The 19,275-nt window shown below is 40.0% G+C and overlaps 1 protein-coding gene and 1 long non-coding RNA gene across 2 annotated transcripts in view; both read left to right on the forward strand.

The window, feature by feature from the left end:
• MRC1 (mannose receptor C-type 1) overlaps positions 1 to 3,091 on the forward strand; it is a 101,549-nt gene extending 98,458 nt beyond the window's left edge. The window contains exons 29-30 of the mRNA XM_044227011.1: positions 1,014 to 1,055; positions 2,159 to 3,091. Of these exons, the coding sequence (XP_044082946.1) occupies positions 1,014 to 1,055; positions 2,159 to 2,409 (293 nt within the window). The 3' untranslated portion in view covers positions 2,410 to 3,091. The remainder of the gene's footprint in view (positions 1 to 1,013; positions 1,056 to 2,158) is intronic.
• A 5,485-nt stretch (positions 3,092 to 8,576) lies between these two features.
• Positions 8,577 to 14,318, forward strand: LOC122892156. The gene is made up of 3 exons (XR_006381378.1): positions 8,577 to 8,617; positions 12,887 to 12,921; positions 13,525 to 14,318. It is a non-coding gene; the product is annotated as an uncharacterized LOC122892156 (long non-coding RNA).
• Positions 14,319 to 19,275: the final 4,957 nt, after the last annotated feature.

Raw genomic sequence — 19,275 nt, forward strand, 5'->3', positions numbered from 1 at the left:
ATAAATCCCCAGTGATCAGTTGTCCGCAGCTCTGTGGGGACAAACTCCGCGTGCGAAGCTGACATAATGATTTAGACATATCCATACATTTATGATGGGATCCCCAGACATACAGATTATAGAGTTGCAGGTGGTTTGAGGAGTCAGCTTGCAAAGCCTTATGGCATAAAAGGAAAAAGGGATAAAGTTTGCCCTCTCCACCAAACCAGCAGGGATTGGGTTCTGGAGAGGGATCAGAACTCACTGTGGGATAAATCATGTAAGACCAATTAAATCTCCTTCTGAGATTAAGCAGCAGATCATGTAAATACAAGAACTGGGGGAATTAATAGTGTTCTATGCCCACGATGTAGTACTCTCTAGACTTTAATAATATTTTTATGCCATTCCACTTCACATAATATCCTTCCTGAGAGATAAAATTATTAATTAGATAATAGAATTAAATAAATAAATTAGGTAAATTAACACTCTACCCCAAGTAGATTTTATTATTTAGGAATTGTGTTGTTCTTTAGTCTTCTAAAACTCTGTTTGAGACACTTCAGTGGAGTGTTGGAGATTTATTTTACTTTTCATTCAAGTGCTTTGTGGTACCTTAGGCTTCAGTGGATCAATTTCAAAACAGCCTAGAATATGTTATTTTTGGATGGGTTGGGAGATTTTGAGGGTCAGTATCAGTGGGTCAAATGCAACTCAGTGGATTGTATTTTCAGAAATGTTATTGAATTCAAACTCTCCCTACAGTTGTAGGATGTTGATACAGGATGGATGAATGGATGGATGGATGGATGGATGGATACATACATAGGTCTTCTAAATTCTGTTTATCTATCCTCTATCATCTATCTCTATATATCATATCCCCATGGACCAAATATGGAGGATTCCATGCATCTGTGAAACAAATAATAGTCACTATCTGCATGCAGTTATTCTGGAGTTTTATAGTATTTATTTATTTATTTATAGTATTTATAAGTATTTAATTAATTTTTTGATTTCACCAACAGTTGTTGACGCTGAACCTACACATACGTTAATTACAACAAGAGGTAAGACCACTATGAGATTTTAAGTTCTGTACTAGTAATATATCAATACAGTTTGTTTGTTTTAAAAACCATAATAATACCTTCCTATATCCCCTGTATTCAGTAGAATTGGGAGTTACATTAACCTTTGTCAATAACGTCATCAGCCTCCCTTGAATGATGCTCTAGGAAAGCAGGCCTGGGAGTCAGGTTGGGGTTTTTACCGTAGATACAACCGAAAATATTGCTGTATTACAGAGGTGTCTTGTAGAAACCACAGGAGAGATTCCTCTCCAGAATCCCTGTGGTTTTCTTCTTTTTTTAAAAAGCAATATTTTAAATTTTATTTTTATAGACAACTTGAACCAGGTAACTGAATGTAACTGATCTTATTTCACCAATTTTGTCAGCAGCTAGAAAAACTCAGAGTGACATTAATGGTTTGCTTGAATCTCCTTATTAGCCTCCTTGGCGTTATTTATTAACTAATTATACTCATGAGTTCAGATTCCCTCTACTCTGATTTTCTCTTTTCCTTAGTTTTCTCCTTTACTTTTTTAAAATAATCATGATGATGATTATCTATTTATCTTCCTATGATGTATTTGTAAGCACCATTAAATTATTTTGAAACAGGTGTACATATTTTAAAACACCGATGTTTAGAGGGTGCCTAGATGGCTCGGTTGGTTGAGCATCTGACTCCTGGTTTTGGCTTTGATCATGGTCTCATGGGTCCTGGGATCGAGCCCTGTGTAGGGCTCGCTGCCCAGTACAGAGTCTGCTTGAGATTCTCTCTGTCCCTCCCCCTTGTTCTTGCTCACACTCTCACTTTCTCTCAAATAAATAAATAAATCCTTAAAAAAAAAAACAAAAAACTGATTAACTAACAAATGGAATATTCCTGCAACTGAATAATAATCTTACACCTAAAACAATCCTCTAGGTCACGTGGACTCTGTTTTCATGTCCTGCATTTCTGCCTGACCAATGTCAAGGAATATTTGACATGAAAGGACATTTATGCATTTTAGCTTTTCCAAAAAGAAAGTTGTCTTGTTTTCCATAGCATTCTATCTTTTGCCTCTCTCCATCTTTCTCCTCACAATTTTGTTTATTTCTAGCTGACCCAAGGAAGATGGACCCTTCCAAACCGTCTTCTAGTGTGGCAGGAGTCGTGGTCATAGTGGTCCTCCTGATCGTGGCGGGTGCTGGCCTTGCGGCATATTTCTTTTATAAGAAAAGACGTGTGCCTTTACCTCAAGAAAGCACTTTTGAGAACACTCTCTATTTTAACAGCAGATCAAGTCCAGGAACTAGTGATATGAAAGATCTCATGGGCAATATTGAACAGAATGAACACGCAGGCATCTAGTATCCTAATGGGATTTCGATATATTTGAATTTCATAACATTATAACTAAAATGTTAAGGTCTTTAATGCAATGTGATTGTTTCTTTAAAAATTTGTACTGTAGTGAAATGGACTGTTCTTTTTCTTTGCCTAATTGAAGAAATAATTGCTCATGTTCCAGTCTGGCAAGGGATTTTCATGAAAGAGGGATAAGGGTATGGACTACCACTTGAAAAATAGCTTAGGTGAACACAGAGCACGAGAATGCCCACTTAAAATTTAAGCATCACTGGTGTGTAGCCAGGATCAACCGCATGTGGGTTAGAAGAACCCCAAAGACCTAAGCTTCCTGAAATAGATCAAGGAGCTCCCAAAGCAATGTTCGGTAATTAGAAGACCGTTTAAAAATTCAGGTACAGATAACCTCAGGTGGCATGAAAATTTAGTCACTGTTTTCGCTTACCAGTATTGATTTTTACTTCAGTTACTTAGAATTGTATTTGTACACATGCAGAAAGAATGAGGCAGCTGAGAATCTTGTTTTTTTCTAGCAGGGTTTCCCAGGCTGAATCTTGCAAAGGTGTTCTTTGTCCTGTAATATGTATATCGGGAACACAAAGATGTGAAATAAAAATGTAAATTTGCATAACTGGATGTACTTAGATAATGTGAAATAAACATCAAAGACAAGGTCTATTTTTAATATATGTGTATTTTGGTGATCTTGGTAAATGTCAATTTTCTTTTAAGTAAGACTTATTTATCTGTTTTACCATATACTTTACTCTGAAAATAAATAATATGATTAGTAGAGGAATTCTTTAAACCCTCCATCTATTTGGGAGAGATGTGTTGCTAAAATAGGTGTAAAATGAATTTTTTTCCCCACAGTGACTTGCATAGTTCCCCAGATCTTCTCCTGTAACACTGGTTCAAGTCAGAATTCAACAAAGGCACTGTTACTGAAAGTTAGGTCTCTAAATATCTTTTTCTCACTTTAATAATTAATCATTCCTTTTTGTCTTAAAAAATGTTGCCTTAGATAAAGCTTCCTGGTTCATTGTGTAATACTTGGGAGGTTTCGTATCTCACACAGCTACCACACTATCAGCTCATCCGGGCCTTTGTCAAAACCGGAAGTCCCAGGACTGGACTCAGAGGGCGTGAAGAGGTCTGGGAATGTCCAAAAATTACACGCATAATGCTGTGCTAATTTGTGTTTGTGCCTTCTTTTTCTTTTTTCTTTTCTGGGAAGAAAATGGCAGATTTCCAGGTAAGTCTGTAATTCAAAACAGATGAAGAAGCTGAACATTGGGTAGGATGAGGATGGAGTTTCTAATACCCCAACTCAGATGAGTAACAGGTGGAAAGAAATAGGAAGTGAGAGGTAGGTAGTTGTGGAAAAGGTTGCTGAGCACCAACAATTCCCTCTCATACTTGAAACAGTAAAGGACAAGTTGCTTTTTATTTTCTTGGTAAGAATGAAGCATTTTCCATCTGAAGAAATAGCAATGGGAATGACAACTGTAGAATCACAGCTGTCTGTAGTGAACTATGCTAAAGGAATGACTTCCCTAATATAATATATATATTAGGATATATTTTTAGAATATATGCTATATATATTATATATACCAATATATACTATACATATATCACATATATACCATATATAGTAACTATTATATATATAATATAGTATATATAGACATACACTATATATACATAGTATATATAAGATTCTATATATATAGTATATCATATAGAAAGATACAGATATATATTATATACATATGCATAGTATATATATAACTATTATAGATATATAATATATAGATATATAGTGTATATATATACTATATTATATAGACTGTATAAATATATATTTTAAAGATTTTATTTATTTATTTGACACAGAGAAAGATCACAGGTGGGCAGAGAGGTCTATATTATATATGAGGCCTATTATATATATATATATAATAGTAATTATGTATTTTTAAAATATTTTATTTATTTATTTGACACAGAGAGAGCAATTACAAGTAGGCAGAGAGGCAGGCAGAGAGACAGGGGAAAGCAGGCTCTCTGCTGAGCAGAGAGCCTGATGTGGGGCTCGGTCCCAGGACCTTGAGATCATGACTTGAGCTGAAGGCAGAGGCTTAACCCACTGAGCCACCCGGGTGCCCCTGTAGTATATATATTATATGTAATCTATATTATAGTATCTATAATAAATACTGTATAGTATACATAGAGTATGCATAGTATATGTATCCTATATGGAAAGATATATACCATATATAGATACTATCTCTATACATAGTATAGAGATATGCTATATATACACTATACTCTATATTATATAATGTATAATAAGTATATATACATATATACTATACATACTAAAATATATTATACATATATATATTATATGCAGTATATATTCCTTACATATGTATACACTGTATCGTCTCTGTATATTACCTTTTCCTAATACATGTATATTTTTTCCCATAAGATACAGGAGAGAACTAGAAATATAAAATAAGGAGAAATACATAAAAGAGCATGATTTAAAAACTATTTACAAAAGTCATTAAACTCAGACACATATTCACAGAAAACATTTTAAACGTCAAACACGTATCTCAGAATGAAATGTCTTGCCTTTCTGACAGTCCGCATTTGGCACAGTGCTGAGTGTTAGATCTGCACTCACATTATCTACTCGAGTATATAATCAAATAGTTAAGTCAGTTGTATCTACACAAATATCCAAACACAGTAGTAGAATATCAGGGATATTTTGATGGGCAAGAGACAGCTAGGGTGGAGAAGAGCAGTTGTATGCAGTTTGGGTCTTGGTTGCTGGAGGTGAGTTGTTTCATTTCTTTACCAGAAATTCTATCTGGCAGACCAAATGTTTAATTGCTTTCCTCGACCGCTTGCTTGCTGCAAACCTGCTTCAGGTTTGCATCAGAATCCAGTAGCCAGAAGACTCTTAAGGATATTTTTTTCCCCCAGCTGAGCTCAGACAATGTGAATCATCTGTAACTTGAACTCTAAAACTAGAATTGCTATCTGTAGAGACTGGCAGATTCTGAATTCACTTTTCAGTAGTCACTAGTGCATCTGGTTATATGTTTGCCCAGTCGTCCGTCAGGTGTTTCAGGAACACCCGTCACATGGGCCAGACATGGAGACACCCACTGGAGACTCAAATATGGGTACGGAGCAGTGCGTGTCCACAGATGTGCACAGCCCAGATCATTTTACAATGATATGGGAGATCCACTGGTAGAAATAGGCTTAAGATATTTTTTCAACTTGGGGGCCCTGGGCGACTCAGTTGGTGAAGCGTCTGTCTTCAGCTCAGGTCATGATCCTTGGACTGAGCCCTGCATCAGGGTCTCCACTCAGCAGGGAGTCCGCTTCTCCCTCTATCCCTCTCCCTGCTCATGCGCTCGTGCTCTCTCTCTCTCAAGGAAATAAATAAAATCTTAACATTTTTTTCAGCTTTCTTGAGATGGAGTTTACATAGAACCGTGTCAGTTTAAGATGTACAACATAATGATTTGCTATCTGTATGTCTTGCAGCATCATCACCGCAATAAGGGGAGGTAGCACAGCCCTTACTTCACATAGTTACAATTTGAAATATAATTTGTCTTAAGCTTTTAATGGAGCAGTGATGGATGTAGACATGGTTTCAGCAATGCCAGAGCTGGGTTTTGTGTGTCCAAGAGGTTAACTTTGGGAGGTACCTTCTTGAAGAAACGTAATACAAAAAAGTAGGTACAAAAGTGAAAATTTATTCAAAATGAAAAAAGAAACAAGAAGTTACACATTTTTTAATATCATTAAATATCATATAATATAAATATCAAAAATATCATTTAATATAATTTTAGTATCATTTTAATAACATTTTTTAAAGTTGGAGGCTACAATAAATATCATAAATTCAGGACAAATTATGATTTATTTTTTAATAGTTTTAAAAAAAGATTTTATTTAATTACTTGTCAGGGAGAGAGAGAGCACAAGCATGCAGAGTGGCAGGCAGAGGCAGAGAGAGAAGCAGACTCTCTCTCCTTGAGCAAGGAGCCCAATGTGGGGCTTAATCCCAGGACCCCAGGATCATGACCTGAGCTGAAGGCAGCAGCTTAACCAACTAAGCCACCCAGGTGTCTCTGATTTATTTTTTAATAATTAACTGCCTGATATACTTTGTATTCATTTTCTAGGATTTACCATAATGAAACACCATGGACTGGTAGCTTAAACAATGCACGTTTATTTTCTTTCAGCTTTCCTACAGCTTACGGTTCTGAAGGCTGGAAGTTCAAGGTCACTGTACTGGCCGGGAGGAGGTGGGGTGCTCTGATGTCTCTCTCCCTCTGGCCTGCAGATGGCTGCCCTCTTCCCGCCCCTTTATATAGCGGTCCCTTTGTGTGCAGGAGTTCCTTGTGTCTCTGTGTGTGTCCTACCTCCTCGTATAAAGGTACAGTTAGACTGGACTAGGTCATACCTTAAAGACTATGTTTTTAACTTAATACCCTCTTTAAAGATCCTACCTTCATATATAGTCACATTCCGAGTTACTAGGGATGAGGGCTCACCCATTGGAATTTGGTGGGGGTGAAAAAACTCAATTCAGCCCATCACATACTTCAGAACACTTCTTTCTGATTATCCCGTGTATTTGTCAGAGTCTTCCAGAGAAACTGAACCAATAGACTGTCTATCTATCTAACATTCAACTATCTTTTTATCTATCTTAGCTCGCATCTATCTAAAGGGAGAAAGATATTTTAAGGAAAAGCCTCATGCAATTGCAGGTGTCTGATAACTCCAAAATGAACAGGATAGGTGAGGAGGCTGAAGACCCAGGGAAGAGTTGCAGTTTGAGTCTGAAGGAGGTCAGTCTGCCGGCGGACTCCCTCAAGGAAGGTCAGTCTCTGTTCTGATAAGGCCTTTAACTGATTAGACAAGCCTCACCTGCACTAAGGAGGATAATGTGCTTTGCTCAAAGTCTACTGGTTTAAATGTTAATCTCATCCAAAATAACTCCTTCACAGAAACATCCAGAATAATGCTTGAGCCCATATCTGGCATCATGGCCCAGCCAAGTGCACACGTAAAATTAACCACCACACCCCTTTAAATGGCAATGGTTTTGCAGTATTTTTTATAAAGAGAATAGAAAGATAATGCAGTCTTCAGCATGATAGAGCAAAGTTTTGAAAAATTCTTTCATAGTTTATAGTTTAACTCTTAAACTTGTGATTGATAATGTAGTATACATTTGAGCATTAAGGTCAACTATGGGAAAACCTCTTGAATTTCATTCATCTATAAGCATTAATACTTAGGGCATTCATTTGAGTTCCTGTGTGTGTGCATGTGTATGTAACAAATCATTGTAAATACCTCTGAATCTGGTCATAATCACTAATCAGTTTGTTGACATTTTTATAATGGTATATTACGAGTGCTTGGTGAGGTCGGTGTTTTGTATCAAATCAGCTAATAATTTAAATGGGACGTGCATTTTATTCTGATTCCTTAAAATATTTTTTAAGATTTTATTTATTTATTTCACAGATAGGGAGAGAGCATGAGAGAGCACGGGTAGGGGGAGAGGCAGGCAGAGGGAGAGGGAGAAGTAGCCTCCCCACTTAGCAGGGAGCCCGGGTGTGGCTTGATCCCAGGATCCTGGAATTAGGACCTGAGCTGAAGGCCGATACTTTTTTTTTTTTTTTTAAGATTTTATTTATTTGTCAGAGAGAGAGAGGGAGTGAGAGCGAGCACAGGCAGACAGAATGGCAGGCAGAGGCAGAGGAAGAAGCAGGCTCCCTGCCGAGCAAGGAGCCCGATGTGGGACTCGATCCCAGGATGCCGGGATCATGACCTGAGCCAAAGGCAGCTGTTTAACCAACTGAGCCACCCAGGCATCCCTGAAGGCCGATACTTAACTGATTGAGCTATCCAGGTGCCCCCTCTGACGAATAAATTTTAAAATGACAAAATAAGGTATACTTTCTAGACATCCAAATGTGCAGTCTGCCAGGAATGATAAAAGAATTTCTCAGTTGTTTTTCTGAGATGTTCCAAAATATTTTTCCAACTTACAGGTAAAGTGTATATGCTACCTTTCTTGACCCTTCCATTTTGAATTGGTTGGATGACAACTGAAATTTCTACTTCAGTTTTCTTCCCTGTGGTAAGTGGAGGAATTTCTGTAGACTAGCCTCTGGTTGCAAATGTTTCAAGTGTTTCTAAATCCACTTACATGGATCCTGGGCACATTAGGATATGCTCACACTACTGAATAAATTCTGGTTCTCCAGGGGGCTGGACAATCTGATACAGTGAATGGTAGGTGCATTCTCAGAAGCCTCGAGGTGACTGACTGACATGATGTTTTCAGAGGACTGAACCACAGTATTCAGTCCAATGTGAATCTAGCTGCTCTGTGAAGGGATTTTGCAGAAGTAATTGAAGTCCCTAAATCAGGTGACTTTAAGTTGGAGATATTATTGTGTGTGGGCCTGGCTTAATCAGTTAAATGGTCTCTCAGAATTGGGCTTAGGCTTTCCCTGGGGTGGGGCTGGGGGCAGACTCTTGCTTTTAGGAAACTGTTTTGGCCTGTGGAGTTCCAAATTGCTCCAGATCTTACCTTTGTGATGGCCTCCCTGGTGGACTTCAGACTTGCTCAGACAGTCTGCCCAGTTACATAAGCCAATTCCTTATGTCTCTAGAGAACTTTACCTATTATTTATCATCTATCTATCTATCTATCTATCATCCATCTATCATGTTAATAATTCCTACTGATCCCCTTTCTTTGCCTGAACCCTGACTGATACACCTATACCGACAACCACATAAACATATTATTCCATTAAACCAACCAAATACATTCCGAACTCAATGTCCCTTTACTCTGATCCCCAAAAGTGCTCACGATCATTCCCATCCTACCTGACACAAGAAGGAGTTTAATGGAAGGGTAGTAGGAGTAGAGAGTCTGAATCATTTAGGGTTAGAATATCTTACTTTGGCACATCTTGTTTTTAAAAACACAACTGTGTGAAAACACGGCTAGGACCCTGACCAAGAGTTTTTTTTTTTTTTTCCCCCAATTTATTTATTTTCAGAAAAACAGTATTCATTATTTTTTCACCACACCCAGTGCTCCATGCAAGCTGTGCCCTCTATAATACCCACCACCTGGTACCCCAACCTCCCACCCCCCCCGCCACTTCAAACCCCTCAGACTGTTTTTCAGAGTCCATAATCTCTCATGGTTCACCTCCCCTTCCAATTTACCCAAATTCCCTACTCCTCTCTAACGCCCCTTGTCCTCCATGCTATTGGTTATGCTCCACAAATGAGTGACCAAGAGTTTAAAAGGGATGCCTGCAAGGGAAGGCCCCCCCAAAAATTATGCTTCATTTGAAAGCTTCATTAGAGAACCACTCGGAATGTCGGGACGGGTTTCTGAGAGAGGGGCCACTGGAGAGAAGACCTGAGCACAGTCCTGTAAGATGAGAGAAAAGCGTATCTTGGTGGGGAGGGGGACGGTAGGAATAGATCCCAGACAGAGGAAATCTGAAGCAAAACCAGAGAGGAGAACCCACTGGTTGTAGATAGGGAGTAAAGTGGGGTGAACGTAGTAGAGACTAGAATTCAGGAGTCACACCCTCAAACACAGACAGCAGGCACCTTCCATTTGGTCCTCCCTTCGATTCATCTGCATTCAAAGCACCTTTTTGTTTGTTTGTTTGTTCAGGGATGTTATTTATTTGTTTGACTGAGAGAGAAAGAGAGAGGGGGCGCACAAGAAGGCAGAGGGAGAGGGAGAAGCAGGCTCCCTCCCTGAGCAGGGAGCTGGATTGCAGCCTTGATCCCAGAACCCCAGGATCATGACCTGAGCCGAAGGCAGATGCTCTGAGCCACCAGACGCCCCTACCTTCAGAGCACCTTGGTGTGTCAGGTTCGGTCCAGTTGACCTAACCAAGGACACAACGTGTCTCGCTAGTTCGGTGCCTTAACACACGAAAAGCTGCATATGTAACCTGGCCTGGCTTCTGGAGGTCCTCAGAACTCACACTCCTTTTTTCTCAGACCTTTGTGTTTGGAGCCACTAAGTTACTCCAGTAGATGCAGGAAGAATTAGGCTCTGAGACTGCTGGGACTTACATTACCTAACTGTGGGATGCGCAAAACCACAAGCTTGTTGGCATGGCAAAACCGGAGGCTGAAAAATCTTAATTTAGGAATCCTTGAATTATGAAGAATATAAGGCCCCTGTATTAGTGAGAATTTCTTTTCTGCTCATTTCTTAGGGAAAACATATTCCATTGGCTATAAATGGGCATCTCCACCTGGGTTGCCCTTTATAATTGCCTGGGCCTCATCTCGAACCTGTAAAATAAGAATCTGGGAGTGGGATTCAGGCGCTGGCCACTTAACCAGCAGCACAGAAGAGGGAAAACCAATAAAAACTGCCCAGGTGACCTTATGAACTGGATAACGAAGAAATAAGGTTAATGAGTACAGGTTTGAAGGTGTTAATTGTTCCTCAGGGTTTCCTAGTAGGTCAAAATTCTTGAGAACAGGAATATGGTAATAGTTTTCAAAATTAGCAGAGGGCAGTTGGTGAGTTTCACGATGTAGGATGGCTGCCCTTAATATAACTTTTTTTTTTTAACTAAAAAGAAGATATAACCAAAAATAGTAGTATTACAATTTGCCCTTGCATACTTCTGGTTTTTCTTAGAGAATTCATATTGTATCCAAATATCTAATAAGAAAATTTCCTTAAAACACTGTTTTTGGTCAAGCCTAAATAGATGTTGTCATAAAAATGTTTCAGGAGATTTCTTCCACTGGAACTTTTATCCAAACTGGTGCAACACATATTTTGGTATTAGAATTTCCTTAGCATTCTATAAATAATGTTTTTGATTTGGAAGGGTCCCTGACAGGCAGCAATTTTGAACAAAAGATGGCACTGACATTGGAATAGCTCCCTGAGTTGGCTGGAGATCCTGGCTGTGCTGTGGGGGCTTTAAAATATTAAAAGTTATTCATGGTGTCCCTGCACGATTAGATTTTGGCAAAGATTGTTGATCTCACGCAATGAGCTCTGTGGGTTGAGTGAAAACCATTCCTATCACAGCTTTCTCCTTATGGGTCTGATTACAGTTCATGTACACAGAGTTCTCCCGGAGTCTGAGAGAACTCCGTAAGGCGATCATGCTCTCTTTTCTGTTAACTTTATGTTTTCCTTAAGGACAGGAAAGTTCGAGACTCCACAGGCTTGCTCCTGATTTGGGGTTTTGGCAGGGGTTCTCAAACCGTGATGGGCATAAGAACCACATAGGGAGTGTATTCAAAAATACAGATTCTCTGGGCTCATGGTTCTGATTCTGATTAAGAAGAGTTGGGTTGAGGTCCTAGAATCTGCCTTTCAGCGAGCATCCCAGGAGATTCCGATGGCCTCGGGCTATGATTTTTGATGAGCTCAATTTCAGAATCATTTTGCATTGAGATAGCATTTCCTTAAAGCTGTGAGAAATCTCACATAATCCCATAATCCCTGAGGTAAAAGCCGGATAGCCAAATAGCATGGGAGTTAACCAGAGTTTCAGTTTTTCCATTCTTTCTGTTAATTAACCAGGAGCTGTTGATGCTAAAATCTTCCTGCACTACTTTTCATAAACTCTCTTAAACTCTCTGCTCTCTACTGAATGTTTGCCTCTCCCCCAACCCCCACCCCACTCATACATTGAGACCTAATTCCCAGTGTGATGGTCTTAGGAGGTGGGGTCTTTGGGAGGTCCCTTCCATCACGTGAAGACACAGAAAGAAGCCTACTGTCTATGAACCAGGAAGCAGGTTCTCACCCAACACTGAATCTGCTGGTAACTTGATCTTGGACTTCCCAGGCTCCAGAACTGTGAGAAATAAATGTTTGTTGTTTCTTGACCTACTAAATCTACTGGAATCTACTAGAATGCCTATGGCTTTCTATTAGAGCAGCCGAAAGGGTCTAAGACATTCTCCCGACACTAACCTGTGCCTCTTTCCCCTTTATAGTTACCATTAACGAATATGTGTGAGTTGATGATTTGTCTCTCTTGTCCAATCTTAGAATATTAACTCAGGGAAGGGAAAAGCTAGATATTATGTGGTCCTGGACAGAACCTTAGATCCTTGTGAAAAGCATCATTTCTCTTTGCTGTGGGAGAAAGCAAAGAAATTGTCCCTCGAGAGACTCCCGTCTCACGGAAATGTCAGTTGAGATGGGTCAGGGTTTGCTCATGTTATAAAAGGGAGTATATGGAAACCTTGTAATGCTGTGACCATCAGAATTCTGTAATTCACATTTATTGTCTTGATAAGGTGGAAAAGAAACCTCACCAGCTTCTTTGATAAAAATTGCAATACTTCAAATAGGATTCTGTCTCTTATTTTCCCTCAGTTTCCTGGAAATCAGGAGCAGCTCTTGGGAAGAAGGTAATAGGGATAATTTCCTATCATGCTAGACACAGTGGCCTTTAATTGAATGAATTCCAGATGGTCCTAAAGTGTGTTCTGCCAAATATCACATTCCACTGAGGGGTTAATTCCAAAACCCCCAAGTCCTGGCTCTTGAGCTGTGGGGACAGAAGAGGAGATTTGAAGTTTCTAACAGATAAGAAGGAGGGGTAAGGGATCGACAGTCTCTAGGTATCCACGTCTCTGAATGTGACAGTTTGCTTATCAGGCAAGATTTAACTTCCTTGAGGAAATACCAGGTTAAGAGATATGCAAGAGCTCTATGTGTTTTGTGTTCTTAACCTTGGGTCTCAATACAGAGTCCTGATTTTCTCTGGTTGTGCCCGGACTTCTCTCTGGGCCTTGCGCCCATGTGTCACTGGGCTGTGAATATACATGGATTATGGAAGAACTGCTTTTGTCAGAAGAGTCTGCTTCCATATCCCAGGTACCCCATCGGCCCCTGACTGCTGTGGGCCACCTCCCCACCTGCATGGCAGCTCTGTGGGAAACACCAGACAGGAGCACTTGTGGTGTGTGTGCCACAAGACAAGTAATGGGACTCTTGCTTTTACCATCCAGGGGGCCACCCCTCGCCCAGTGAGGACCACCAGGCCAACCTTGCAGAGCACGAAGAAGGAAGCAGATCCAGTGTGGGGCCTTCTTCGCTTGAGTAGCTGACAGACATTCCACTGCCAAGTAATGGAGAATCTGGCACAATCCCTGAAGAGCCTCAGCCAACTGGAACTTTGGAAGCCACAGCTTTCTTCTGAGCTCCCCCTCAAGATGTGTATAGTCATTGTGCTTGTTTTGCTTCCTCCCTGTTCTTGTTTAAAAGCCAGATTTCTCCCTGGACAGACAGCAAAATCTCAATCCTCTGGGGTTGCTATAAGGGCAGAGAGGAACAGGGAGAACAAGCTTGGGGAGGTCAGGGCGGTATCGGGTAACCTTTCCTGAAGTAGATCTTTAGAGTATCCAAGCCACTGTGTTCTTTTGGACTGTCTTCAAGCAAGCGTTTCCCACAGTGCCAAACCTCAGGATATCAAAGAACCACTCACAAAATATTCTCTCTCTCAGAAGAAGCAGAATGATTTTGCGAAGAGGACATTTCTGCCAACACATATCACATAGACTGAGACAGTAAAAAAAAAAAAAAAAGATTAAAAAAAGGCCTAAAGAGAATGAGAGTGAGTTTTCAGTGGAATGAACACAGTCAATCCCCTTCTAAGAGTTCCTGTGATCGGCCAACCTAAGCTACTTTGGTGGATGCCACCTCCTCTGTGTCTCTCAAAAATAACTAAAACAATGGGAAACGTTGTACCTCAGTGACCATAACTGGCCACACCTGGGTAGCCATCAACATCCATAATCATGCATTTTTTAGTTCTCACTTTGTTTTCTTCATTCAGTGGTATTTCAGTTTCCATTGTATCTGATAAAAGTGTCCAGGGGTCAAGTGCTGTAAAGAACCACAGAAAAACAACAACTGTATAAGAAAAATAACAACTGTATAAGCTACAAACTCAAAACCTGTTGCTGGGACTTAGACAGCAACTTAAATGGTCAAATGGACACACCCTGTTCTTGTGAACACACCAATCATAACATGACAACTTCCCCGAATATTTGACAGATCTGTGAAGCTTGTCACTCCTGCAATTCTGGCAGGCCATTCTGTATTAGTACAGAAAGCAGACCTACATCCATTTGGTTGTGTGTTGAGGCCAAAAGTACCATCACAGGGATGATCAACACCATCACCCCTAAGGAGTCCTGTCTAAGACAGCAATGATCACCATCAGGGCACGAAAAGTTGAGTCAGAAATGAGGATACCATCCATCACCCATGGGGCTGAAGGCCACACCCAACACATACACAATACGAAACCTTACAACTTTCAAGAACATGGTTGAGACACTACACCGATTAATGATGACAGAAAAATCTAGAGTTGAGGCTGTTGTCAGTACTGTCTTGACAGAGCTTATAAAAATGCTGAAGATGCCAACAACAAACTCAAGACAGGACAGATCCATTGGGTCATATGTGCTTGTTGTCACAAAGCTTCTGAATGACCCTAAACAGATTTTACCCTTGGTGCCCCTTTTAATTTCTCTTGTCATATTTATATTTAAAAGCTTCAAGAAGAGCTACACCCACAAAGTTCTTAATTAATAGACTTTAGGTGATTATGTAGGAATTACTGGAAGGATACTTACACAAAAAACAATTTCTGTATTAAGTGTGCTTGGAAATCTGGAGGGACATTTCTCCTTCCTTTGTGATCTGTTAAGTCTGAATCAGGTATTATTTTATGCGTTGTTTGAAGAGAGAAGCCAGATACTTAATAGATTTGTTATAAAACTAATGTTGTAATTAAAAGCTCCCTCCTCTTTTTGAAATTGAAAAAAAATGTCATGTTATAGACCAGGGAAGTGTAGTGACTCTGTCAGCATAGAAGTAAGCAATCCCAAGTTCACCATAGAATTAGTTTATTGGGTCATTTTTCAACTTGATCAGATCTAAAGAGAGAATTCTTGTGGATCTCGACTTTTTTCTGCCTTTTAAAACAATGTTATGTTTATAGCCCATTCTAGTTAGAAACTTTGTGAAATATATGGTGAGTAATTAGTATTGTTTTTATAACTAGTCATTTAATGAAAACAAAAATAAGATCCTAGAAAAATAAGTAAGCATGAGAATGAATAAATACCATGTTCATGGGGTGCCTGGGTGGCTCAGTTAAGCATTCACCTTCAACTCAGGTCATGATCCTAGCCCTGTGTCATCCGGGCTCCTCCTCAGCAGGGAGTCTGCTTTTCCCTTTTCCCCTCCCCCCACTTCTTGCTTTTTCTCTTTCTCAAATGATTTTTAAAAGTCTTTAAAAAAATACATTGTTCATGCTGATAATTCTCAAATTTGTATCTTTAGCCTTAACTTCTGCTTGGAACTTTTAACTTGCCTACTTGACTGTTCTATTTGAATGTTTCATAGATAGCTCACATTTAACAAAATAGAACACAGGCTTGCCCCCATGCTATTACCCCTCTGGTCTCCATTTTGTCAATGGCAATATGAGCTATCCAACCACTCACTCTAGACAACTTGGAGCCGTTCTTACTTCATCTCTATCCCTAACGCTCTGTATCTGTCACCAAGTCTATCCAATTCAATTCCCCAAATCAGTCCTTGGTCTTATCTATGTCTTTCTCTTTTTATGGCTGCTCCCTAGTCCAGCCCTCATTATATCTTGCCTAAAATACAAAAGCCTGCTACCCAATCTCCCAGTTTCTGCTTCTGTTGTCCTCCATTTGTCCTCCACTTTGCAGCAAGTGGCCTTATTAAAATGCAAGTCATATCATGTCGCTCCACAACTCAACACCTTTCAATAGCTTTCAGTTTCATTTAGGAGACCACTCAACATTCTTACCATGACTGGAAGGACCCATGTGATCTGCCCCTGACTTGCCACATGTTCACCACCCATACTCCAGCCAACTAATCCTCTCTCAGCATTTCAGAAAGTAGAACTCTTTCACCCCAGGGACGTTGCACATATTGATCCCTCCACATGGAATGTGCTTTCTTCCCAGCTTCAAGATCTAGAGCTCTTAGATCCCTCAGGTCATTTTCATTAAGGTAGTCTCTGATTCTGTTGGTCTTCAACTCAGCCTCCTGCTTGCTTCCATAACACTCATAATTCCTTAATATTTCCATTATTTGTTTCTTCCTTTCTCCTCCCTGCCCTCCTCCCCCACCCCATGTAATGAAGGCAGGAACCAGTGTCTAGTTTGATTCATCAGTGAATTTCTGGTGCCTTCCACAGTCCTTGGCTCATGATGGTGTTCAACAACATTTGTTAACTCAACTGAATCAATGGAAGAATTTAAATATTAAAATAATAAAAGAGAGAATTAGGCAGAATCCAGGAGAGAGCTAACATCAACTTTGAGGGGGCAGGATATAAACCTACCAGGAAATTCAAAAGAAGCCAGAGAGGAAGGATTCTGCTAGAATATTCTGAAAGCCAACCAAAGGATGGATTTCAAGAAGGAGGGCTAGGGAGGAGTAGGCTTGGCCAGATGCTGCCAGATGTCAGGTGAAACATGGGGTGAGGCTGTCTGCTGTATTTAGCATTACAAGCGTCATTTGTGATGTTGGCAATAGCAGTTTCAAGAAGACTGGTGAAGGAGAAGAGAAATCAGGCACAAGTTATTGGAGGGAAAGATTTCAGTATGATTGAGTTTAAGAAAGGACCTCGGAGAGAAGGAAAGTGTAAGAGCCAGCAGTGAGAGGCTATGATCAATGGAACACAGCACCCCACCCCCCATCATCTACTTCCATGGAACCCAAAGCCCAAGTGGAGGAAAGAGGAGACTTCTCTAGAGTCACTGTGAAAATCACCTAGGAGGGGTTTTGTTTTTGTTTTTTTAAGATTTTATTTATTTATTTGACACAGAGAGAGAGATCACAATTGGGCAGAGAGGCAGGCAGAGGGGGAGGAAGGCTCCCTGCTGAGCAGAGAGCCCAACGTGGGGCTTGATCCCAGGACCGCAAGCCGAGAACAGAGGCCCAACCCGCTGAGCCACCCAGGCGTCCCAAAAATCACCTGGGAGGCTTTTAAAAGTACCAGTGTCCTTGGCCCTACCCTAATTCGATTAAAGCAGATCTGTAGGCATGGGGTCTAGATATATTTTTATAAAGCATCCAGGCTCTTCGAATGTGCAGACCATGGTTGAGAAATGCCAGTTTAAGTAACTGTTTTAACTTTCTTATTTTTTTTTTTTTTGAGTTTTAAATAGCACTTGCAATTGGGGGAGTTTCCTAGTTAGGCAAACACTGAGTTAAGGTAGCTGACAGGTGTCAGCAGGAAGGGGGGAAGAAGTTAGTGGGTACCTTTACCTTTATCCAGCCAAATTGTTTTAAATGCATGCATACATTCATTTACAAAAATGTGGTAGAATACACGTAACATAAAATTGGCCACAGTAACCATTTTCATGTATGGAGTTCTGTAGTAAGTATATTTACATTGTTGTGCAACCAATCTGCAAAACTCTTTTATCTTGCAAAACTAAGACTCTATGCCCATTAAATACCTTTCCGTTCCCCTAACTTCCAGCCCCTGAAACTATTATGCTACTTTCTGCCTCTATGAATTTGACTTCTCTAAGTAGCTCATATAAGTGAAATCATGCACATTTGTTCTTTTGTGACTGCCTTATTTCACGTAGCATAGTGTTCTCAAGGTTCATCCATACAGTAGCATGTGTCAGAATTCCTTTCCTTTTTTTTCTTTTTTAAGATTTTATTTATTTGAGAGAGAGAGCACGAGTGGGAGGAAGGGGTAGAGGGAGAAGCAGACTCTGTGCTGAGTGCAGAGTCTGACATAGGGCTCCATCCCAGAACCCTGAGATCATGACCTAGCAGATGTTTAACCAACTGAGCCACCCAGGTGCCCCAGAATTCCTTTCCTTTTAAAGGCTGAATAATATTCCATTGTATGTATAGATGACGTTTTGTTTATCTATTCCTTGGTCTTTGGACACTTCATTGCGTCTACTCTTGGTGATTGTAAATAATGCTGTAATTAGCATGGGTATACAAATATCTCTTCAAGACCCTGCTTTTAATTCTTTTGGGTAATTCTCAGAAGTAGGGTTGCTGGATCCTATGGTAATTCTATTTTTAATTTGTTGAGGAACCACCATACTGTTTGCCACAGTGACTACAGCATTTTATATTCCCACCAGCAGTGCAGAAGAGGTCTAACTTCTTCACATCCTTCCCCAAACTGTTTTTTGTTATTTATTTTTTGATAGTAGCTACCTAAAATATGTGAGGTGGTTACATCGTTCATTTTTACTTTTGCTATTTTTAATTTTTTGTTTCATTTTTTATGAAGATTTATTTATTTATTTGAGATGAGAGAGGGCATGGATGAGTGGAGGGAAGGGGCAGAGGAGAGACTCTTCAAGGAGAGTCCCTGTTGAGCACAGAGAATCCCACAGGGCTCAGTCTCACAATCCTGAGATTATGACCCAAATTTTAGTATTTTTTTTTAAAAGATTCAGATCTTTATTTATTTGAGAAAGAGAGAATGTGCCTGCGAGTGGAGGTGGGGGAGGGGCAGAGAGAGAGAAATAATCCACGCTTAACATGGAGCCTGAAATAGGGCGCAATCCCATGACCCTGAGATCATGACCTGAGCCGAGATCAAGAATGAGACACCTGAAAAAAAAAAAAAAAAAAAGAATGAGACACCTGGGGTGCCTGGGTGGCTCATTTGGTTGGGCATCTGCCTTTAGCTCAGGTCATGATCCCAGAGTTCT

Source organism: Neovison vison, chromosome 12, assembly GCF_020171115.1.
Source record: "Neovison vison isolate M4711 chromosome 12, ASM_NN_V1, whole genome shotgun sequence".
Lineage (NCBI taxonomy): Eukaryota > Metazoa > Chordata > Mammalia > Carnivora > Mustelidae > Neogale > Neogale vison.